Consider the following 25,968-nt stretch of genomic DNA (forward strand, 5'->3'; position numbering starts at 1 on the left):
ATCTGGTTTCAAGGCACATTCTACCTCCAAGAAATAAATTGTCTAAAAGTTCACGGATATTGAAATTTCAAATGGCTGGTATTGCCTGTATTGACTTCATGGGGGAACAAACACACAAAGGAGAAAACTGGTGAGTATTGCCTGTATTGACTTCATGGGGGAACAAACACACAAAGGAGAAAACTGGTGAGTAAACATCAGCAGCAGACACGAAAAATGGTGTATAAATTTGACTTTCAAAATCTATCCATGGGTGCATTTTTCCTTAAATGAAGCCTTAAGGTAGAACGCACCTCGGGGACAGACATTCGGACTCTCTCACTCTTACAATGCTCTTCTGATATACCACATGTGGGGGTTCATTTTAAAGCTCTTGGTGAAAGAAAACTTTGAACTGGCTTAGTTTTTCAAATTTGAAAATTTTCATATTTCTCCGTAGAGTTAACACAGGGATGGCGGCCATTTTGAATTTCAAATATCGGTAAATCTTGGGTAATTTCTTTCTCTAGTACCAAAATTGGCACGGTGACCCCCTATTTTTATTCTTGATTTTGAAAGAGAATGATTGAAAGATTCTTTGAGGAAAGTTAGAGCAAAAGTTGAAGTCTTTCACTTTCGAGGTGTATAGTACCCTAAGACAGCGACGTTGTCCCTTTACAAAATGGCACATTTAAAATCAATAAATGATGATTAACTGTATTAGTCTCATCGGAACTGAACTGCCTTTGCTCTGAAAGCCTTACAATGCCAGCAACTACCCTATGTAGCATATGGCAATAAGTAAATGGATACAGATTAGTACACTGCTTGGGAATGTAACAAAATTTGCAACAAATTTCCTTTCGAATCTTCAAATGTGACTGAAATGTGGTGGAATTTTCATGGTACTCTTAACAATGGCACTCAGTCACTGTAAACTTTCTCAGACCAAAATTGATTTTTAATTTTATTGCTTATGTCAACAAATATCAATTTTTCTCACATTTTAATATTTTAATTCAATATTTTTTTCATCCAAGCAGCTGTACAATATATATAGACATCTGTATATTTAAGAATTCTTTACGGTAGCTGCAAATTCAACATAGTGCAGGATTAAGGCATGGTACATGTCACTCTTGGGCATTACTTGTCTCTCAATCAACCATGATCAGAAGTGAATATGTCAGCATTTTCTACAATTCTGTTTGAGAAATTGCAGATAAAAAAAAGACACTGCACGTATTGAGTATTGGTAATGTCAATTCAGTAAAAGTAGACTGATACAAGTGGACTAATTTTACTACCAGCGTCTTGCCTGATAGTTTCCTTTCTAGCATTGATGTCTTGTTGAAATATGGCCACAGAGGGAGCCCTCTTTGCCTGTGTGGCATGAAGCAAGAAGCTATCAGACACACAATGCCGACGCATACGGAGACCTGCAAATTGTGGCACAACTGATCGTGGTTGTTCTGTTACACGGCAAGGCCCTGAGAATGACACGTACATGTCTGCGATACAGAAATAACGTCAATAATCAAAACAAACAGTACTTCAGTTTTCAAGAGTCATTGTTTTCACCACTCGCACACGAAACGAAAACCATGAAAAAAAAAAGGAATAGAGTCTTAATAAAAGGACATTAGGAGCATGACAGGTGATCAATCTTCCACACTGAGCATTTTAGACATTGTTAATATGATGCAACCAAAAATTATACACAGTAAAAACCCTGTACACAGTGTTTGGGCCATGTCTCTGTCAGTTTTCTGCCAATGCTGTCGACACTGTGTGCCGGCACCTGGCATGGAAAATCTACATCCATGGAGGAAAAAAGAAGCCAGAAAGAGGTTTGCTCATGATCATTCCATCATAAAGTTCGCCTTGATTTATGAGAGCTTGTCAATTACGTGCACTTCAATACTTTGTACTGGAAAAAAAAGGCAACGTTTGTTAATGTTTTTTCTACATTTGCCAGATCAAAAGAGGTAATTTATCATGTGTACTTTGACGCTATTTGAGCGGATCCTGTAATTTAAAGAAAACAACTACGGTTTGAATAATAATAGCATGCTTAACTATTTATTGTGATGCAAAATTACCGGGGCCAAGCTGCAAGGCCCACTTCAACTGCATTTTTCGGCAGGGGTTTCATTTTGTTTGCAGATGTGTAACAGAGAGCAAACGTCGACATATAAATCCATCACGAGGAGACTATTTCTGGCTGAGTACTTTAAGTGGGTCATCATATCAGAAATATGATAACTCACCCTTTCTACGTCACCTACTGCATGAAATATATTGCCAGGGTGCAAAGTTTGAAGCCTGACGACTTTCGGGCTTTCTGTAGAACGCAGGCCAACCAAAACTTTCCCTGGCATTGTTTTCAGTGGGTGACATGATGATGAAGTGCGCCTTTCTTCTTCACATCAGCGAAGGTTGATTTAGCCCCATATCCCTATTCCACTTTGACATTTTTGCTCGCTATGACTTTTGTCTGGTGATTGGAGCTGATCTATGTATAGCAAATAGGAGGAGGGGTCAATTTTTTTTTACGGGGACCGTGCTGACACAAGCGTGACAGTAGCATTTTCTAGTGAGTAACAGCATTGAGGTGGCACAAACGAACAGAGCTGGCAAGAAAGCCAGTTGTAGCAACACTGTGAGAGGGTCAGTTGAAATTATGGAAAGAAAAAAGATTCCGCTGAAAAGGGTGCAGCATTTCAGAAGAGCACTTTTCTCTCCACTTGTCTTGTGACAAAATTTGTCATCTTTGGCTTGGCAAAGAAACTTGTAACCAATTTTTGTTTGTGTTTTTCACCTCTCCACACCTTGTTGATTAATCACAGAAAGACATTCATTCACACATATACTTTGATGAAAGTAAATAGGGGTGTAGTTTGCATGGATGTGTTCTATGCACTGATTGGTCACATTTTGCATTATTTCATGCTGGATGAACTTAAGAGCCAATGATAATACACCTATACGGTGGACTATTGCAACCTTTTCAGTGGAATCTCTGAAAAGCCTGATTATAAAATTTTCAACAAATTCTACCTATAACTGTGACGAGCTCAGAATAGTTCTCCAAATTCAAATCACAAAAATAAAAGCAATTATTTTCACAACATTCTAACATGAGAAAGACCAAATCTGAAATACCACAATGACTTTCCTTTTTAAGTTATCTCATTACTACTAAAAATTTTCACTTATTTTTTTTTTCAAAATATATTTTAAAATAATCACAATGCAGCATTCACCAATTTGTCCATCTCCTCTAGAGGGTTAGATCCCATGTCATCATTTCCCATGATGGGCCCATACATGGCTATTTTCAATCCACAATCATGCTCTCTCTCATGATTCTCCACACTGTTACTGCCGTTCTTGTCCGACTTTCTGCCGTCACGAATCTGTCTCCCGACAACAGCACTCTGAACGAGCTTGTCCATTGCCTTCAGCGGATCGTCACCTTCGTCCTCGTAGGTGCCTGTTGCCATGGGCAACACTCCACCCTTGGTGGTTGCTAGGTAGCCGTTCTGATTGACGGGCTGATACAGAGATCTTGAATTACCGCCGTTCTTTGGAATGTCGTTTTCGTCACCTGAAGAGGCGTGCTCGGAATTGCCTACCTCTGCCGTCACACCTCTACCTTGACAAAGTCCCTCATTCCTTTGTACATCACCGTCAACGCTTGACTTGGGAGATGCCGCAGAGCCGAAGTCTTGCTTCACAATTTTTGATTTGAGGTTGTGAACTCTAAGCGACCTCCTGTGAAGAGAAGCGTTACACTTCTCGAGTGATTCAGTTTTTATCTTCTTGGAGGGGCCTTGGTACTCACTGGATGATTTCTCAGTGAAATCAACACCATCCTTGGATTCCTTCTTGACGGTCAATGCTAGTGGCTCATCTTGGCAATCCATCTCTGCCTGTTCTTGTTTCACTCTACTGGACGTTGCAGCTCTGGGACTGTTGGGATTGGAATTATTGCTGGTTTCCTGATTACCTCTGTGTTTTGGAATTGAAAAATCAAGCGGCTGTTCATCTTTCACATCATGCATTTGGCTTCTCATGAAGTCCAAGTGGCTCCTGCTCTCGTCACCGTGGCCTTTCCTCAACATTGAAAACTGAGTCACATGACTTGTACTCTTTCTCTGACGCAGACCCTCGTACCTCTCATCCGGAGATAATCCGGAACTAGTCCAGTGCACTGTGTGCATCCTTTCTGGAAGGGCTCTTGACACTGCATGACTATTGTTAGTCCTGCTTGGGAATTTGCCGGTGCTTGCTCCGTGGACCAGAGCCTCGAGATTTCCCAGAGGGTTGAACTGCACCCTTTGACTACTCATCCCCAGATCAAAATTATCCGGGTTGATGTACTTGTCTCTTGTACTCATGTTGCTTGCAAGTTTTTTGTGAGGCTCCTCCTTGCTCTGTTCCGAGGTAGAATTCTGGGAGGGCCGTAGAGGGAATGTGTTGTTTGCTTTTGGAGCGCTTGGGGTCGGGCCAGGGCTTTCTCTGTCATCGCGGTGAGATTCCGCAGTGAGCTGGGAATTTCTCGGATGTGAGATAATCCTTGATTTAACGTGTGTGTACATGCCATTATTTGTCGGTACTGCTGAAATGACCTCCCACTTCATCATGTTGCCGTTTGGTCGGCCGGAAGCCGAGGACGAGAGCAGATGGGAATCTTCAGCCGCTTTCTGGTAGTGTCCAGTCTGCGTCATGTGCTTTGTAAGCGAGTGAATATTATCAAAGGAATGGTCACAAGCCAAGCATTTAAGCACCCGGGAGTTGCTCATCTTGTTCTGAAGTCGCGCCCTCACAGTCTGAAGTTTTGAATCATTCGGCACGGAAGAAGGCAGTTCCTGCATTGTGCTGTGATGACTTGCCCTGGAGTGGCTGACAGCACCTTTGTTCTTGCCTGACGCTGATCCAGATGCCACTTGCTGCGCTCTAGCGGCAGCAATCACTGGCGGATCAGACACGACAACACGGCCGCGGCTGTCGTGCACGTTCCTCCACGCTTCTTCTCTCTGCTCGGCCATGAGGGCCTCCCTGGGGTCGTCGTCCGCCGCGTCTTGGTTTTGAAGCTGGTCTTGGTGCTGCTGCAGCAGAGTCTCCGTTTTGTAGCCGGGCACTCGGCTGAAGTGCTGGGTCTCCATCATGTGCATTGTGAGGTCCTGAAGGTTGTCAAACGACTTGTGACACACCATGCATTTCATGACCTTATCCACCTGTATCTCCTCTTCGTAGTCAAGGTGGTGCGTTTTGCTTTTCTTTTTGCGATTCGCTTTGTTTGGGTTGAAGTGACCTGACTGTTTCATGTGCAGTGTCAAGTTTAACAAGTTTGGGAATGACTTTGAGCACTGTCTGCACCGAAGATTGCATACGTTGACGTCCGACTCTGTCGTCCGCTTCTGATGCCTACGCAAGAAGCATTTGCTGAACAACTGTCCGTTGGGCCCGATGCATAGATCATAGCCTTTACAGGTGCTGACATCATTCACCATTGGGTCGAGCGGTCTCCCAGTTATATGTCCAGTTTCCTGAAGGTGTGTCATGAGTGCGTCATTACTAACAAATCTACGGTTGCACTCTAAACATCCAAAGACATGTTCCGGCCCAGTCCCTTCAGATGACATCATCTCCTGCACAGACTTGACCCATGTGGCATGGGCTGCTGACAGACTGCATCCTTCCTCTTCGGCTGTCATTGCAATGGACGCCGCGGCAGATTCGGCCACCGCTGCAGCCTGGGCGACAGCATCGTCATCAAGTTTGAAGGAGGACGTTGGCGGCAAATTAGGTAGGTAGTGTAACATATGGGTCGGTGTGCTCATCGACCCCACTGTTGAAGTATTACTCAAGTTCAAAGGGCTATCATCATTTTCACTGAATTCACTTTGGACCTCCGAGGGCTCCTGTGTGTTTCCCTTCCTAATTTCTTCCCTATCCTTTGCCGAACGCCTCATATGTTCCTTCCTCTCATATTCGTAATTTGCAGCATAATATTCGGCATCATCATCTTCAGTTTCCTCGGTCTCCATGGAAACATCATAATCTTCATCTTCCAACTTTTCCTCATCAAGCTCGTCATCCTGTTCAACATCATTGCCAGCTGAAAGAGGAATGGGAGAAAAAAAAAGAGATAAATTACTTTCCGCTGCCTTCTCTAATGAACAGTCATCATTTATCAAATGGCGCAAATCACGGCAAATGCTTCCAACATCATGTGAGTTATTACAAACAGTATGTGCAACTGATGATTAATCACGGAAGCCTAATATACCAATTCTTTGTCTCCTGTATGACATGACAAAAGAGCACACTGCCCAGAGAACGGGGAAAAAATATGCTTTCCTTCTGCGTTTGATGTATGACAGATCCCAGCTGCGTTACAGAGGTTATTCAGTGTGTTATCAATCTCAGGACAGATTACGTGTGTGTGTTGAACTTGGCATTTTCAGGTAGAATGTCAGAGGATACAAATTGTGATTGATTGTGCAACACCGGTTTATTTCTTGATTACCAAAAAAACCCAACGTGGACGCGTGTACACTCATACCGGAATGGTCGAGAACACGATACAGTAGAGGAAAGATGAAGTTTTATGCCAGAGGAAACACCACTGCCGTAAACAAAATCAACTAACTCATCTCTTGATTGATATATCAGGTTGCTTTTGTTTTTTGAATGCCGCAACAAGAGAAAATAATTAATCTTTTGTACATTGAACACTGCTATATTTAACCTACGTATACAAGCATAGAGCTTTTCTGGACACTTTCACACTTTCCCCTGAAAAGGGGTTAAAATCACTAGTTTGTGATTTTGTTTGACTTTGCAGTTTAAAATTATGCAGAATTAACATTTCCTGCCTGCCTGATATCAAAGCAATGAGATTTCAGCGGCTTTCAGAGTGATTTACATCCGTAATTTGTACATTTGGTGGCTAGTCACCGAATGTTACGAGTTCTTTCCCCTGTGCAATCATAAAGCCCTCTTGAACATATCAATTGGTTTACTCATCATGTTTGATGTAGCAAGCCATTTATAACGTTACAACTCTTTGTGTTGCTGCTGGAAAAAAAAAACATCACTTGTCAAAGAAACACATGAAAGTGATCAGGCCTTTGTGAAGGATGTTAAATTGCACCAGCTTGCCATGAACATGACATATGACGAATCATGCTTCAACAAGATTGATTACAAAACACTCAAAACATCACTCTTGAGAAATTGGATAATTTAATGACAGGCAAGAACTTTGATAAACTGTGAGTTTTGAAAATTTGGCGATATTTGATGACGCCTAAAAAATAAAATATTGAAACCAACCATAAATGATAGGTAAATAACAAAATACATGTCAGCGAAAAAGCAGAGAGTAGCAGACAAACAATGCACAAGAGATCAACCCTAAAACAGGCTTAACATCGTATAGTATACACGATGTCAGTCAATGGGCAAATATTTCCCTACAAATCCTGTAATTTGAGTTGAAACACTATACATGCACACCTCGTACAGGTAGAGTACGTGTGATACGGCAGATTGTGCGGTATAAGAACCACTATCATGTAACTGATCACGTTTATCTGTTTTCATTCCTGACAAGACTGAAACACACACTTGACAGCTTAGCAGATCACTGAGACAACGGCAGCATCCTGTTTTTATGTAATAACTCATGATTAATGGCTCAGCAATCTGATATGACTTACTTTCCTTTCATAAATTTTGCCACTTCATCTCCGCCCCTTAATTTGTCAATTTTTATAGAGATAACAGCCCCAACTTTTTGTGTGTGTGTGCATAGCACCAATATATTTTGCCCGTCTGTGGGATGAACGTCTGTTAAAAGACCCTTTTTTTTTTTTGACAGAAGCACCCTGGTAATTTATGGTCACATTTGTGATGATATTGATTGCTACTACAACTGTTTCTATCAAATTCTAGTCTTCGGGACCAACCCACCAACTGGAAATAATAGAATTGTCACGCACAGACAGGGTTAATAATAAATCTTCATTGTGGATAGAGGGCTGATGGACATATTTAAATCTACAGAAATTTTGAAATCTTTCATCACTAACGCATCATGCTATTCAACTCTCAAATACTTTCCATTGCAAAAAATGAATAATATTAGGTTACTATGCTGAACGAAAATGCCGGAAATTTATTGAAAGTTACAAGTACATGCATTGTTCACTGACGTTTACTGAGTACACAAAGTACGGGGAAATGATTAGAGAAACTGCTGTAATGGCCGCTCTCATCATAATCTGCAATAGTGTCAGTCAATCAGTCATCTTTCTGACCAAAGACACGCTGTGTACTCAGTTCTTTTCCTGTTGTAGATAGTCATGAGAAAACATTCACAGTTTGCCATGGTAATGAATGTTACACAAACAAATGTTAAATTGGAAGATAAAACTCTTTGACCACCTGATTATGGTGTTTTCCCACTGATTTCTTTTACAATGTAGATTCTCTCCATATACGAAATGGGGTTAAAAGAATTAAAAGATTGCATATATTTTGCTTGTGGAAACCTAGATTCTTAAAATTCCTTCTGGAAAAGAATGAAAACTTCAAGGTTCCACAGAGAAGTTGTATGTGGTGAGACTTTTACTGATAAACTGCCTAAAAATGATCTGTATTTGATTATAAAATGGTACCATTCATAGTGTCAATTCCATGAAAAGAAAATAACTTTTTGATTTTCATGAATACAAGATAATGACGACTTATTTCTCTCTTGCTCAAGATTCTGAACGAGTCATACTCATGCTGAAGTGTGACAAGGGCGGGTAAGTACATGTGCAGTATCTCTGAAAACACATCCCTACCGTGCATATCATCATTCTACTTTGAGGGGACAATGTCACTACTTTTAGAGATTTCCAATGTCATGAAATATCATGCACCTAAAAATCAACACTGAAGTCAAATCAAGCTCAGGATGCTGATTATCCATCATATACAGTACACCCAAAATCTATTCTCAATGCACTGCATGCTGGGATATGCAGTACCTCCACAATCCACCCTCACTGCACTGCATGCTGGGGTATACAGTACATTCCTAACCCACTCTAACTGCACTGCATGCTGGAGTATACAGTACATTCCTAACCCACCCTCACTGCACTGCATGCTGGGGTATGCAGTACCTCCACAATCCACCCTCACTGCACTGCATGCTGGTATACAGTACATCCCTAACCCACCCTCACTGCACTGCATGCTGGGGTATGCAATACCTCCACAATCCACCCTCACTGCACTGCATGCTGGGGTATGCAGTACCTCCACAATCATCCTCACTGCACTGCGTGCTGGGTATACAGTACATCCCTAACCCACCCTCACTGCACTGCATGCTGGGGTATGCAGTACCTCCACAATCAATCCTAACTGCACTGCATGCTGGGTATACAGTACATTCCTAACCCACCCTCACTGCACTGAATGCTGGAGTATGCAGCACCTCCACAATCCATCCTAACTGCACTGCATGCTGGGTATACAGTATATTCCTAACCCACCCTCACCGCACTGCATGCTGGGGTATGCAGTACCTCCACAATCCACCCTCACTGCACTGCATGCTGGGTATACAGTACATTCCTAACCCACCCTCACTGCACTGCATGCTGGGGTATGCAGTACCTCCACAATCCACCCTCACCGCACTGCATGCTGGGGTATGCAGTACCTCCACAATCCACCCTCACTGCACTGCATGCTGGGTATACAGTACATTCCTAACCCACCCTCACCGCACTGCATGCTGGGGTATGCAGTACCTCCACAATCCACCCTCACTGCACTGCATGCTGGGTATACAGTACATTCCTAACCCATTCTCACTGCACTGCATGCTGGGGTATGCAGTACCTCCACAATCCACCCTCACTGCACTGCATGCTGGGATAACAGACCCTGAAGCTCTTTGTTCAGTAAAGCAATAATCATATCTCAGTAGCATTTTATTTCTGGTCAACACCACAAATTCAGGCTTTCTTTATCTGTGTTGTCAATATCACATAAAGGTTGAGGGTAAGTTTTGTTGACCATTCTTTGACCCCTTCACCACCATGGTTTGGCCCAAACCGCATTGTCATCAACTGTGAGTGTGGATCAGTTTACAGGGAATTGGGGTGAACAGGTACATGTAAGGAGACAGTCACATTGCCATGGCTACAATCACTTTTCGATAACTGAATTTTGATGACTGAATTATAGAAAATAATGCCCTGTAATAGTTACTTTGATTGGCCCTGCAAATTCTGGGTTTACTGCACTGCCTTGCTACATTTTGGCATACCACTTTATTTAAACTTTTGAGCGCTGTAATTTTTCCTGCCAAAAATGTTGATGAAACATTTTACCGATTTGATGAATTTTTATGTAATTTTTTTCATAATTTTGGACCAAATGGACATTACATTTCATTGGCTACAGATTTTTATCAAAATTTTAGCAAAAAATTAGGAAAATTTAAACACTTGGAGCGCTGTAATTTTTCCTGCCAAAAATGTTGATGAAACATTTTACCGATTTGATGAATTTTTATGTAATTTTTTTCATAATTTTGGACCAAATGGACATTACATTTCACTGGCTACAGATTTTTATCAAAATTTTAGCAAAAAATTAGGAAAATATTGACTGGTGTACATATGATAAAGGTGACAAAATTTGACTTTGGCGCTCAAAGGGTTAAGCACAGCTATTCGACCTGCACACTGGGGCAATGGGTAGGAATCAACACATATTCACAATTTCGGTGACTGTTTCAAAGAGTTATTTTCCCAGTGGAAGAAACTGATACAAACCATTGTAAGATGATAACACTTTTATCCTTACTAACTATTCTTCTTACAGAACAGAAATCTACTGTACTGTACCGGTATGAGTTTCCCTCGGTGTGCACAAACTGGCAAACATGTCACCTTTGTGAAGCCATTTGACATCAACAATTGTCATCCAACATATCAAATAACAAAATCAACCCGTTCATCACCATGGTTTGTGGTTTGACCCAAACCCATTCATCTCAATGGTGATTGAGGACCTGTTTACTGGGAATTAGGGGTGAACAGCTTAAATCATCTCTAAATTGGTTGTTAATATTTTTCTTTCAATCAGAAGCTATTCGCACAGTGAATCCATTTATCTGGTTTCAGTAGTTCTGTACATATGTACACTTCACACAGAAATTTCTTTTTTATTTCTTTTTTAATATTGTGATGGACTAAAATGTGATTCAGACATAATTTCGACAGATTCCTTGCACAGATTAATGATATTCACATCAAACCCTTGCACAGAGTAATGAGATTCACATCAAGCACCCGATTTCACACATTCAAAGGACGTGTATTGTTGTACACATTAGCAGAAAAACACCTGTTAAGTACCATTCATTCAGATTTGACTTTTAGATTTTCATAAATTGTTGAGTTCTGGAAAACGCGCGCCTGAAAATTCAGCTTTGTTTGAGTTAACACACAGAGAAGAAAAACCAATCTTCCTAACACCTACTCGATACGCCACCTTTCTCCCGCTGCACAAAGTGTGAGCCTTCACGAACAAATTAGAACAACTCTTGAAGCATACATATTGACTTCAAGATATTCTTTGCCCCTTTTTTTATTATTCGTGTGTACATGTATGTAACTTGTAAAAGGACTGATTGACGGCAGCCGTCACTGTCCTTGCACGCAGGTGTATTATTCATAAGATTGGATAGTTGACCAACAGCTCTACGTTCTATTCATGGGCCAGGAGAAACAATCTTGAATGGCAGTGATAATCTCTGTGTGCGGCGTTCACATGAAAGGGTTTCTGTCACGTAAATGATTGACAGGTGAACAAGCCTGATTATCTAACAGCTGGAGGAGGGGACAAGCCCTGCCCTTCTTTGGTCAAAGAATATCATACGTTTGTTGGAAAGAGATGCTTGGTATGACGATTTTATCCAGGTGAACTGCATGTCAGTGCTCGGCGGGCGCGCTGGGGGATCAAACTGATCAGCGGAGAGCTGCTGGAGACAGACTTTTTTTTCATCTATGTCATGTGTTCTCCGCCATTGGAGTCTGAATATGATAAATGTGTCTAATGGGTTTTCCAAATGACAACTTTTCAATCAAGACATTGTCAAAGATGGGTATTTCATTATCACAATTCCAGACTGGGTGTGGTTCCACTCTTTCCCTATTCTATGTCAGTCACGCCATTATGGTACGATTACAGACATGATCAATGACCATGTTAGACTAGCAATTGTTTTTCTTTTTTTTTTTAATTCCACGACAAGAAGTAAAGATAAAGCACACACTGCGATGAAGTGTCAAGTGAATATTTCTGCGATCGCTTTTTACAAAACACTCAACGACAAACCTACAATGATCCTGTGGTATGCACAAATTAATGTTGAGTTGACATTGTAGAGTACTTTGCGGTCTGAATTATCTCATTAAAATTACATTTGACAACTGACAGAACAGTTACATGATCCAAGTATTTTAAACAGGTTAACTGAAGTTTCAAAGCTCTCCATCACAGACCTTTTCTAGCAAAACATCAACGCTTGCAGATAGTTATATTCAAAAACACGGGTAACTTTATTACTTTAATTTGCAACAAAATTTACAGCAAACCAAACCGGGATTTTATGAGAAGTAAAATTACACAGTAAAACCCAATGTTACTATAATCTTGACTGATATTGCATTTATTTATCTCTTTCTTAAGAGCCCTGCAAAATTCATTCCTTCTTTGCTAAAAGATGAATTGAAAGATTAAACAATAAACCTCACCAAGCGACGGTATATCATGAGATTTTGACCAGTATATCCCTTTTCCTGCCAGACAGTAATAACTGTATCACTTCCCCATCAGCCAAGTCAGTAAAAAGCGGTATTGAGCCAAAAAATGACGTATTTTCACCCACTTGGCTTGGTATGTTATAGCATGTTTTGTCAAAAAAAAATCAACTTTACATTATTATGTTTTCAACAGCCTTCAAATGTACAGTATTATGTTAAAATACATCATATGGAATACGTTGTGTTTTATTAATTTTAACCATCTTGACCTGGTAGTGAAATATGGACTTGGCAGGAAAAGGGTTAAGCATGAGCTAGTGGTCAAAAGCTAGTGGTATTCCTGTAGCCGAGGTGGTTTATAGCGATTGTATCGTGACCGTATATGGAAATTTAGGCATGATACGTCAAAAAGGAATTTTCTCTAGCTGTAGAGAGACAACTTTGCTGTATTGCAAATGTATAGCATGATTTTTTTCACACTCAACCAATCAGATCGTTGTATTTGCACTGTAAATATATAGTTGTGGACTGGTATGATAGCATTGTCAATATCTACCTAATATAAAAAGTATATTACCTAATCGATCTCAAATGCACATGTAACCACTGGGAAAAAAATTTATTTCAACACTTCAAACAAAGATTTAAATATTGAAAATACTGATGGGTTGACTATTTTCAAAGCTAACAGAGGCACTTAGAAAGAAGTTTGACGGCAGGCCCTTGCCTCTGAGAAATGCTTATGAATTGTAAGAACAAAGGGAAAGACATGTCATCAAGTTTTTTTTGCCTAAATTTTTGCAAGACAAGCACTGAAATTGTGTGGACTGAGCACTCACAACTACATAATACAAGCCTTATGGAGAGATATTTTCACAAACCCTGAAGTTGATTCAAAAGAGTAACAAAATCTGGTCCGTTACCAAGCAACAGGGAATTTATCAATATGCCTCCCGTTAACAGAGGGTAAAAGGTATTCAATGGTCTGTGTCCACTCATCCAAACATGATTTTTCGTAAGTCAATTTTGAAACATCAAAGAAACTTTGCATCAGCCCCACATATTCACAGGCACAAGTATGGAAACCTTCACCGCTTATGGAGAACTTCATGCATCAGTAGCACATAGTACTGGCTGTAGAAAAGGGCACACTGCAAAATTGCGAACCTCAATTCGCCCTTTAATACTCAAAAGTAAGTTCTGCGGTCCATCTTGCTAAACCCAATATATACTGTAGTGTGTCTGTAAACCAAAAAGCCCTTTGAGACCCAAATTAATGCTGCAAATCTGTTGGAATTGACATCTGCAGGAACCTGATTTCACAGAAAAATAGATACCAACACAGTAAAGCATGAGCAAATCCAAAAGCAAGGGACTGAGAAACAAACCCTTTAGCCTTTCATCCCCAATTTACTTTACAAAGATCCAATCTAGCCACTGAAAATTCTTGGGTTATACCAAAGCTAGGTATTGAAGGGGGCTTCAAGAAAGGTGGATGAATGAAACATGCAGCTGCAATGCCTTTCGGATGTAATCATCATACTACAGGGACAAGCTGCGGTCACGAGGGAAAAATGAAGTGATATTGGAATGCAATCCTTAGCAGCATATATGCCATTATTTGATATAACGTGCTTGGAGGTGAAAAGGCTTGTATGTGTGTGTTGCAAGTTTTTTCTCTGCATTTACACTACTACTTTCTAGAGGAAAGTTTCTTTTGAGACTGTAATCTACTCCAATCATTGTTGTCATCAGTTACTTAAAAACTTACAACTTTGACATCTGATCTAACAAACTGACTCTGGTTCACTGCAGCATTTAATGATTGCAAAATTTATGCATGTACACAGTGCTTTTATTTGTTGCCGCAACCTGTGATCTGCAACGCTGTAATTTTTATAGCTTGAATCACAACCATCTGATCATGGTACATGTAACAATGTACAAATTTCACCTTTCTGTCAAGGTAATTTCTGAAAGACTTAAGTCTTATGAAAAACTTCCGACAAATAATCGGTTTTTTTTGCAGATTAATGATGGATCTCCAACATCATCGGGATGAGCTCTGTTGTGGGTTGCTGTTCCGAAAACACTACCATACCACTTGCTCCTGTTAGGAACTGACTATGAGTATGACAAGTGACAAAGATGATAATCAGAGTCAGTTCATACTTCACAATTTGTGCCTGAGACCACAAGGAATCATTAGACGGGCAATGAAATATTGATACCTGATGTTGCCGTCAAATTGGATGTACCACATGACCTGTAGAGCGCACTCCATGCGTAATTTACTGGTGTACTGGGATAGGTATGAGACGGCTACCAAGTCACTGCATTTTGATGAACCTATAAACATGTACCACGTCTATACTACATCATATGTCCCAATGACAGTGAAACTAAAAGGTCTGAGATTAGTTTTGAAGAGTGTGACAGTATTATCAATAATCTCGTGATTTGAAAACAGAAAGCAACAAAAAAAAAGGCTTGAAGCTCAACATTGTCAAAGATTAATGAGCCCATTAACGTTGCTTGAAACCACGTGAATGTAGTCATAGACAGTCTGCCTTGACCACTGTCCATGAAGTAATATTATACATCAATGATCATTATGCAAACATAAAACTCCAGAATAGCTACATGTAATTACACAACCACATCATTTGTCCATATGCGTGTACATATTAAGATAATATGAACCTCGGGGACACAGTACTTGACTCTCAAAATCTTACAAAGTCAATTCTTTGCTGGTCTGTACCTTGATACCGCCTCATTTTGAAACTTAAAGCAGACACTGAGTTTTAATTATCTTTCGTTTTTGTGAAATGGAAAATTTACTTTTTTCCCCCCCAAAGCGTTTTTCTCAGAAAATGGGCAGCCATTTTGAATTTCACATACTTGTAAGGTGATGAGCGTAAAACTTTCATTTTTCTGAGGTGTGTATTACCTAGGCTAAAGGAAAAGGGAGTAGAGATTGACAAACGCTGGTTAGTGTGGATACGAGCAATCAAAACTTAATAAATGATGATTCTTTGACGAGTCTGTAATCTGTAACCGTTTAGCTTGAAGTTCTCGGCAGAAGCTGAAATCCGAGACGGATGTGATGCTCACAAGTGCTATGAGATTACAAACGTAAAACAAATTATGGATCTGTGCAAGCATTCTGGCCTATGTATCATGTTTAATAAGATAATACAACAGAATATCTAGAAAATCTACCCAAACTGTGTCTTTGTTTGTAAACTACTGTAGCAGACTGGACAACCCATGGCCCCGCATGACACAGACATTTTCAGTATTCAACTGGGTGTCATAAAGCATCGCCTGAATATAAAAACTGGATGCTTGCAACCGGATGCCTGTGACGATAACAAATCACATGTCTGCTGTTATACGATGTGGGAGTGAAAGCGTGGTTGTAATGGGCCAGAATGGATGTGCATAGACGTCAATCAGGTTAATGAAATCAGTCATGATGTGGCTGGGGCTGTGACAGCTGGTCCTTATTTACACTGTCTAATTTGTCTTGTCCCCAGTGGGAGGGCGCATGAACTGGTGGGAACCCTGTGAACAGCATGTGACACTGCATCAGAGCAATTCCAGGCAACTTTCAGCCATAGGGTGACCTGGTAAGGTCATAGGTCATAGGTCACCTGTGAGGTCAAGTCCTTTACACTTTTTTCAAAATGGTCCTAAATTTAAAAGAGCAGGTCTGATTGCTCATTGTACATTACAATTCACTAGGTATGCGTAAAGTAATGAAAATACACTCAAGAAAACATATGGAGACACTTCAGAGATCAAATTTTCAAATATACACAAGGTAAAGGTGGACATGCCAATCACTGAAATCAGTTTCCTGGTGTACATAAGACAAACCTGTACTGTACATAGCGAAACATCTAGCTTACATGTGTGGTTTTCCAGCTCTGAGTATTTTGGGATTAACGGGGTTTCACAATAGTTGCAAGTCTAGTCTCCTCTGAACGTGAATTTTCATCTCTAAATTTTGATTTCCTTTCTACTGGCAATGCACATTCTCTTTGACAATGAATTACAAATCACAAATACCAGGTTGAATTTTTGCTGAAAATATACTGAATTCTGAATGAATTGCAGTGCAAACTACAGTGTATCTGCCACCATAATTTCCACTTGATTTGAAATATCTGTTCAACTGCTAATCAATGACCCTAGAGAAAGTGGTTTTCACTATACCATTATGCCACACCTTTGCTCATAGCATGTTTATATTAAATTTCAAATAGTACACTCAGGAGGTACGGATTTTGAAATAACAACGGGTTGGTGAGGCAGGGTATGCCCAAACCTCTTTGCATTTCAATGGACCGGTGTGATTTTCTGGTAACAGGAATGATCTGCCACTCGGTTTTTTTGTTTTTGTTTTTGTTTTTTATCAAAACACACTGCACATATTTTGTACTTTTTATTAGGATGCAACCACTCATGCAAGTGTTTGACCTGTTTTCTGTCAGTGTTACAGGATTTCACTAACCTAGTAAAAATACATCTTTTATAAAATAACAATGCTATTAAATGTATGTGCCCTCTGTTTGTACCTTTACTACTTAATCCTGGAGACATACACCATAAAATACAACCGCTAATATTTTAGCTTTTAGGATTCACGTCAATGAACTCAATTCATGTCTTAGCAGTTCCTAACCTGAACTACAACTGTAACTTTTTGATAATTGTTACTCTTTGCTTCTTCTAACCTTATGGCAAAGGAAAGTTTCAGCTGGGCATATACTGTTGGGAAATTAACTCACAAAACTACGAAGCTGATCCCTGTCTATGCAAACCGATTCGTATTCCCTGAAATGGCATACATGGCTGCGTATTTGTAACACACCACATACAGTACTGCTAGGGCAGAAGCAGCATGGTACATGTATGTGCCAAGTGTTACTGCACTAGTGCATGGTAACATGGTAGTTTGGTGAATGGAACCAACATCATGAAGAGCCACTTTCGTCAATACTTGGCTAAACGTTTGTGTGGGTCTTCTCCAACAAGGAAACTTTATACTATCTGAATTTACAGTGGAATGGATCAAAAGTTACCTACAACAAGTTGTTTTCCAAGTTTATACACAAGAGCAGTTTAATTTTGAGACTATCTTGAAAACCCACCTCAATGAAAAATGTTGTTGCGGTTAAAGTAGCCCACCCCAAACACGACAGCCATCGTAATATTACTGTAAGCACACGATGAGTTGCACAATGCAATAATCCCTCACATTAAGGATGTACGAGCGGTACGCGCGCGTGGAATTTGTCACTTCCCTAGGATTACATTGAAATTTGCTGGAAAATCAATTTCTACTAATGTCATTTTCATGAAAATTTGCACAAAGCTCAGTCTAGAGAAATAAATAATACTGATCAAATAAAATTATATGGTCACCCCGCTAAATTTTGAGATAAACAGCATTGAATTATTTCGTCCATAGAAAATGCTTGGTGAAAAATGCTGACTCAGCATTTTTTCTCACAAATGGCAAAATTCATGGTCATTTATCTCACAAACGAGCGCGGTGACCCCTATATTTTATCACACATTTTGATAATACTTACAAAGGAGAATCCAAAATTGACAATTTAGGGAAATGACATTACTTTTAATTTTACCGATCGTACATCCTTAATCTCTACCTCCCTGTTTACAGAATTCTAAGCATACTGAAGGTATGTGACAGATTGATCATTATCAGCTGGTCACTACAAAAAAATATCATCCCTTCCTTGTGCAACACAGTATCAGTGTTCCTGATTTGACTGCATCAGGAATCATCAAAGTCTTTGTGTCTGATAACAGTACAACTAAACAGGGAGATGAGTGTAGATATACGACGGGAAAAATTTTATTGGGAGATTTTCTCTGAACACTCACAATTTTGAATTTCCAAAATATAAAAGTATGTTGAATGAACATGACCAAAATCTTTATTCTATGACAATCACACAATCACTGAAACTCCTTCAGGGTGTTTGGGGTCAACGACACAGCAATAAACTACAACATGAATGTACTGTTGTGATGAATATTAGAAGGTTACAGGTCACGGTGGTTCGCATTGATTTGTAACTTCACAGAAACAGGCATGTTTTCAAGAAGACAAACATCTATATAATTGGTGTCTGTACAGTAGTCCATGAATTTGATATTTAACCATGCTCTGTAGATCTTGCTACAGTCTCAAAGAGATGTTAAAATTTCTGATATTCCTATTCTATAAACCATCAAGATTATATGAAAATTTATAAGAACAATTTTTTACAGATTCTGTTGTAGAATTTGCTGCATTTCAATGTAAGTAGTACACTAAATTCATTTTTTTAGTGTTTGTTAAGTTCAACATAATAAGTAATACCAAGCATGTTCACTCACATAAAAGCAGATTTACAATTTCATGTTGTGATCACTCTAAGCTGCAGTGTTTTATGAAGAAAATTCATGAAAAAAATATTAATATACAGTCAGATGTAAAAATTATCCAATACTTTTATGGGGAAAATCCGGACTGAATTAACTAAAGTCGCATTTGATATCGCCCACCCTTGCAAAAGCTAACTGGAAAGATCTTGTCCCTTGGCAAGTTTTGCTCATTGTGTCGCCAAAACTACAAATTGCATAGAGACATTCTATTGAACAGATCTTTAAAATATCTGCCTTCTCTCCCAAATTAATGAGCCCCATTCAGATGATTCTTGTTTGCCATTATATAATTCAATTTCTTCCCATCTTTACGCGTCAACCCTCACCAAACGTAATTTAGCCCCCTCCATTGTTGGGCACTTCATTACAATAACTATAACCAAAGGAGAATAATCAAATTAAAAAATACGGTGGGAGGTTTTTTTGTTAGTTCATCTTGCCTCGGCAATGGTAAAGAACAAACCCTAGTTGATAAAATATTGACTTAGATATTGTACATCTTCTCATTGCAAATACCTCGGTTCAGTTTCAGTCAAGCCTACTGGGAACTGATGATGATGCTATTTCTAGATTCAGAACTCAGGGAGACCAATGTGAAAACAAAAGGCACTTCAAAGGATAGGCCCCCCAGGAGCTCCTGAGCAAACATTACAAATCTAGTTGGCTCATACTGTGATCATGACAAGTACAGTAATGTCTACCTTTGCACGCCCTGTGTCAACCCTTGCCGATGCAAAAACTTACAAAAATCTGGAATGTTTTATGGATGTCAAAAATTTTTTTACAATATCTCCCTATTGACTGAACACAACAGCCTTTGCAGTGAATATGTCAAATTAGCTCAAAGATGACTTGTAGTCGACTAAATGCGTGTCATGTCTGTCATCTTCATCAAGCCATTCTCATCGAATTCTGCCAGAGACAAAGTCGGACGGTTTACATACATCCAATGAGGATTAAAATGGTTCAAACTGCAGTTTACCATAGCCACAGCTACTAAAAGTCCTAAAACCGTTCTTACAACATCAACACTAGTCTTCCTCTGTATACTGCCTGTGGTTGCAGTAATCATTTTGTTCATACCTGTCATTATATGAACTCTTCTTTTGGCGGGAATAACATGCCAAAAATTATAGTTATGGACTAAGACAGCAACTCTCTCAAAGCCTTGTTTGCTGCAATCTTTCCTACCTCTGTTGTATTACATCCACAGATGTGCGCTCAACAGTCTGGCCAAGTGAGGCACACACACATCACACAGTGACGTCAGCTGGACCAAGTAGAGAGGGTCTACGCTACATGTAAACTGTGGGATGAGGAGAGGGCCACACGTGAATCTTGAGCTTCTGCAGAGTCTAACAAAAATACTAAGATTACTCCCTCGGCTTTGTGAGCAAATGCATTGCATCTCCTAAACTTCTATATCATAAGATTAAAAAATTTCTGTAAAACATGTAATAGGCTTTCTGCCTACTAAAACTGCTATCAATTGCAAAGTGTACCATTTTCCATTCCTAACTGTAACAATGGCTTGGCCGTGTCATTGCCCTTTTTTTCATGTAATATTGACTTGTTTCATGAGAGCCTGAACTGTGCAATCCATTGTAATTTGAGATGGCAATTTTCCGTACTGTTAGATTCTAGTAGAATGATGAGAGACTTATCAGAAGTTGTGTTGCTATATTGTGTCTTATCTCTTCCAACACTAACCGTAGAGAAATCATCAAATATGTCATAAAATAAATCTGTTAATAACATTGGTCATACATGTACCAACCTTTAAAATAAAGCACACAAAGAAACAATGGTGATATTAATGCTCTCCTCAGCTTGTACACTCGCATACATAATTTAATGCAAATTATTTATATTGTTTACATAGTCTGAGCCTGACAAGTGAACAAGTTGCCCACCGTTGTGCGACCAAGTGGTGGTAGGTCAACTGCTGTACATTACCTCATATGTCCCAGATTCATTGTGTCGTCCAGAACAGTCCTGTACCGATTCAAAAAAGCATAAGTGAACTTGATACATGAGATGAACTTTTAACCCCCCAAAAGTTGATTGACAGTATTGATTTGTTATTGATTTTTACTCCTCCCGGAACAGTGAAAGATTTATGGAACACCAAATACCGGTACCTAACAACATGTTGCCTTTTACTAGGGTAGTATCCATTTACAATAATCCATAAATATGAAAAGTTAAAAACAATAAATTCATACGTATGAAAGTTAAATGTCAAATTTATTACACTGTAGAATTAAAATGTCTCTAAAAAATGGACATAAAATAGGAATGACTTAGAAAAACAAAAAAAAACAAACTAACAAGATACTGCACACAATTTACACTGGCTTGCATTATCACTTTAGACTGTTTTTCTTATACTTAGAGTACAATTTTGTATTATAGTTATTAGTCATTGTCATTTGCTGCCGTGTAAACGTACGTACAATAACAGTACATCAGTAGCCAATGATACGTCTCGTCCATTTAAAAGTTTGAACGCCTCCGTGCTCCATTCTATTCATCATTTGACATGTCCATCTTTCAACTGCTTGCGATTGTTAATAAAATATGTCAGTCAGAGGTCAGGCAGAGAGACAAGGAGAGAAAAATGCTCCGCAGAAAAAAAAAAAATTAGTTATCTACGCCTCTTTACTTATTATACTTCCAAGATTCTCATTAATCAAAAATTGTCTGGGGATATGCAAATTATATGCAATTTATGTTGAACGGAACAACTACCAATTTCACGCCTGACTGCCTTGGCTAAGTTTAATCAGGAAGATGGGATACACTTCACTCTGGCTGTCTTGGCTTTGTCAAACAAGAGCTAAACCAAGCCGTATTATGTCTGAAAAATATAAAAAAAAGCATGGTGCGGCTACAAATTTTAATACTACAAGATTAGCTGCAAAAAAGTTGCATTCAGAAATCAATAGGGCTTACGGCTGTAATTTTTGCATGCACGGCTAAGCTTGGCCCCAGATAACAACATCCTCATTTGCATATGAAACAGACACCTGATGATTGACAGTTTGCCATTTGATTGATTGACTAACAAATGGCGCATTGTGTTCCCAGCAGACAATTCAATGGGAGTCGCTAAGAAGGAGAGACAAAAAGGCTACAGTTTGATCCGATAGGACCAGAGTCATTTCATTTGTCTGTTCAAACGATCTATAGGGGTTTTCTCCTCCTTTCTCCAGTCTGATCCAAATCAAAGATCAAAGATGGCTGAACAGAATGACAATCAGTAATTGCAGACTGACATGTCTATGGCATTCACATACAGACATTTGATAGGCAAGTTACATTTTTCCTTCACGATTATCGGCCCATATACAATGCTTCAGCCTTATCACTTTCACCAAATTCACTTCTTTTAAAAGTTCAGAATAATGTTTACATCATTTCCATGGTAACAGTGTACCTTCCAAAATTCCACTTTTGTGTCCCTTAATCTACATGTAAATGTTTGAAAATAAATGAACAAAATAATATCTTGTAGAAATTGATCTTGCTTCAATGTTATGGATGATAAAACATGTAATTGAAAACAAAAATTTATACAAAATTATTAACATGAAACCTGAACAAATCAGAAAGATATAGCCATACAGTAAAAATTAGGATTTCTACTCTATTTCACATTGCAATATTATTGCCTGTATTGTTACTGTCATACGGCTATTTCTCTCAGACTTTACAAAAGTCCTGCATGACAATTTCAATAAATCACCTCAATTCAGCCCATATTTCAAAATGAACGTTTTATTCATAAACAACTAAAACGAGAACAAACAAACCCACTGATATTTGATAGAGCAATTTATCTAAATTTGTAACTAGATTTAAAAACACTTGGTAAACAAGTATGATGAATGAGAGTATCAAATTAAAACAGAACAAAATGGAAATTTCTGTTATAGAGAGGTGGGTTTTTTCCCCTAAACAAGGCCTTACGGCTTGAGTGACAGGGCTTAAATTGATTGACAGCATAAGCCTATTCAGGTTGCAACTTGTCAGACTGCTTGAAAATAAAGCACGCACAGATGTCTAGTTTTCATGAACCCCACGATTCAGGTTGCCAACGTTTGCCAGCAATGAAATGTTTGATTGACAACCCGTGCACTGACTGATTGGCATGTCCTGTCTGTTTGCGATTACCAAGAGGCACTGCCAAGGTGGTCCGGGCATCACTTCAAAGGAAGGGAGAGACAGACAGACAGACAGCAAAAAATTTTTTTTTTGCAAACACAAAACCAGGGAGAAAGACAGATGGCTTTGAGTTATTAAACTTCCAAGCTGTGGCTGGTACGTCATTTTCCTAATTACCAACCTATCCATCACGCTCTCTTGAAATACACACATTTGCCAACTGATAGGAATCGCATGCATAAGCCTGATAGCTGGTTTCATGCGCTGTCAAAAGGAATGCTTTCAGATAGTCCTGTCACTCCATTTTCCCAGTCTAATAAATACTCACCAGGGCGGCACAAGGTGACAAGGATTGGATGCTGGCAGGCTTGTTCCCACTATTATTTTCAATATGTGTTACCCTGATTACGGCTAACAACGCCGATAATACAGTGGGTGGAGTTTCCTTGAGAAAGACAATGGCGGGTGTTCTAAGAAACCTTGATGCCCTTGGGGTTTTTTTATAAGAGGGTGGATGCTATCGAAATCCAAGCAGATGGGTACGACGACCCCGGATGCCCTTCCAGGACAGATCCATATGGCACATGCTCTTGAATCATAAGGCAGAAAACATTAGTAAACACTCCTATGTTAATAAAGGTTCCATAATCTTTCCAACTCAACTCTAAGTGAAAGGCCATATTTTCCTATTGAGACTGAAGCTATCATTTATTATCCGTTCACTAGCTATGTCAGGGGACACTGAATTGTGATGATAAATCACTCAACTTTATAAGTAACGCTAAGAGATGCTGGCAGACAACCAGTAATTGAACACACGCAAACATATCTTTCATTTAGACCCGGTTAATAAGTAAGTGGGGGAACCAAACTTTAGGGTCACGGAAGTAAACTGTGTTTTGAATCTAATATGCCCAAATGAGGTAAACTTCAGAGATACAGATTCACTGTCTATATTGGGGGCAGTGGGGTCATCATAAATAGTCCACAATCAAATAATGCTGGGTGAATGACAAATGTACTGAACCATCACCCCCAGTGCATAAGATCGGCTTGACACATCACGTAAAATGTATAAGGGTAGTGTTTTATTATTTAAGAAGTAAAGAAAATCGGAGAGAGAGTGGATGTGGGTTGCTATTTGAAATACTTCTGAATGCGGCTGTTCAAATGATAGGTGAGCGCATGAAACTGTCACATTTAACGAGCGCACCATTTGTCAAAGTGGCGGGCTTTGCATCCATAAATGCTTGCTTAGTCAACGCACATCAATCAAACGCACTTCACTACATCAATCTATCAGGAGCATGATGTGACGGCTCACAAACGACGTCATTTGTTTTACAGACAGATGTCTGACTGACGGCCCCTGGAAAATTCCACCCCGTTTCAACTGCGTCAGACAAAGGAGAATTTTCCCCCACTTTTTCCCGGCCTGTTTGATGGTCTCTCCTCACTCGGGAAGTTCACGATCAAGTTGACAACGACGCCCCCAACCGTAGCGCACTGTTTACATGCACTTCCGTGTCTCACTTCAAAAGATGCCGCGATCGGTCGAAGGCTACCCCACCATATAAATTATACCCCTTTTTATTCTTTCCCCACACAGGAAATATGGGGAAAAACGTGACGGGCGGACTTTTATTTTTATCAGTTCACATGGAATTAAAATAAAGCGATAAACAGCTTGGTTCGCGTGTATTTGGCTGAGCCTCTGACCGTACGTATAAGACGGAGGTTTTCCCACGCACGCGACAAAAACAAAAATGTACAGAAAACATGGATGGGTCCACAACTCGCGTTTAAATTCACAACACTGAACACCTGGTTACACATTTCTTTGTTTGGGATATCTCAAATGTTGTTCGATGGATACACTCGTCAATATCGACTGTACACTATATCACGTCTAGGGGAACAAGTTCACAGTTCACAGACAACAAACACAACAACGGCGAGGCCGACGCGATGGGCCAACGAGACTGACACTCGTAAAAACAGTTCGGTAAAGACTACTTACTTTTCAGTCGTTTCGGGGCTTGTTGCTTCCGTCGAGGCATTGTCAGTCATTAGGCCATAGGTATTCACAAGAAATCACAATAACGTCCCTCTACTCATCGCATAAACCGCTTGAAGATGGTTATAGTTGACCGTCTGGTCTCGACCACAACCATTATGCCATGGCGGTCACACGAATCATGGGACAGGAAGTGGCAAAACACTTCCTTTGTCGCTGAGGGCGTCGGATCAGGCGATTACAGAAACCATTCATGGAGAAAGCGTAAGGTCGGTATATATTGTTTGCCCTCACTTTCATGTAATACTCAATAAAATAACCTCATTCAATTTCTTCCGACTTTCAAATATTAAACTGGTCAAAGTTGTAAGCCAAGTACAGTCGCTTACTTTGCAAGTAAACGAAAGTCCCAACGGAAGAAACTCTCGATAAATAACAATTCGAATGGGCCAAGATTGAGTTTTCGTGTCTGTCATACGAAAGTTT

At 39.6% G+C, this 25,968-nt stretch overlaps 1 protein-coding gene across 1 annotated transcript; it reads right to left on the minus strand.

The window, feature by feature from the left end:
• Positions 1-289: 289 nt before the first annotated feature.
• LOC139147713 (teashirt homolog 1-like) lies at positions 290-25,679 on the minus strand. Its single transcript, XM_070718878.1, has 2 exons — positions 25,486-25,679; positions 290-6,106 (listed from the first exon to the last, which is right to left on the minus strand). Exons 1-2 carry the CDS (start codon positions 25,523-25,525, stop codon positions 3,228-3,230), a joined length of 2,919 nt encoding a protein of 972 aa, XP_070574979.1. The 5' UTR covers positions 25,526-25,679; the 3' UTR covers positions 290-3,227.
• Positions 25,680-25,968: the final 289 nt, after the last annotated feature.

Source organism: Ptychodera flava, chromosome 13, assembly GCF_041260155.1.
Source record: "Ptychodera flava strain L36383 chromosome 13, AS_Pfla_20210202, whole genome shotgun sequence".
NCBI classification, from domain to species: domain Eukaryota; kingdom Metazoa; phylum Hemichordata; class Enteropneusta; family Ptychoderidae; genus Ptychodera; species Ptychodera flava.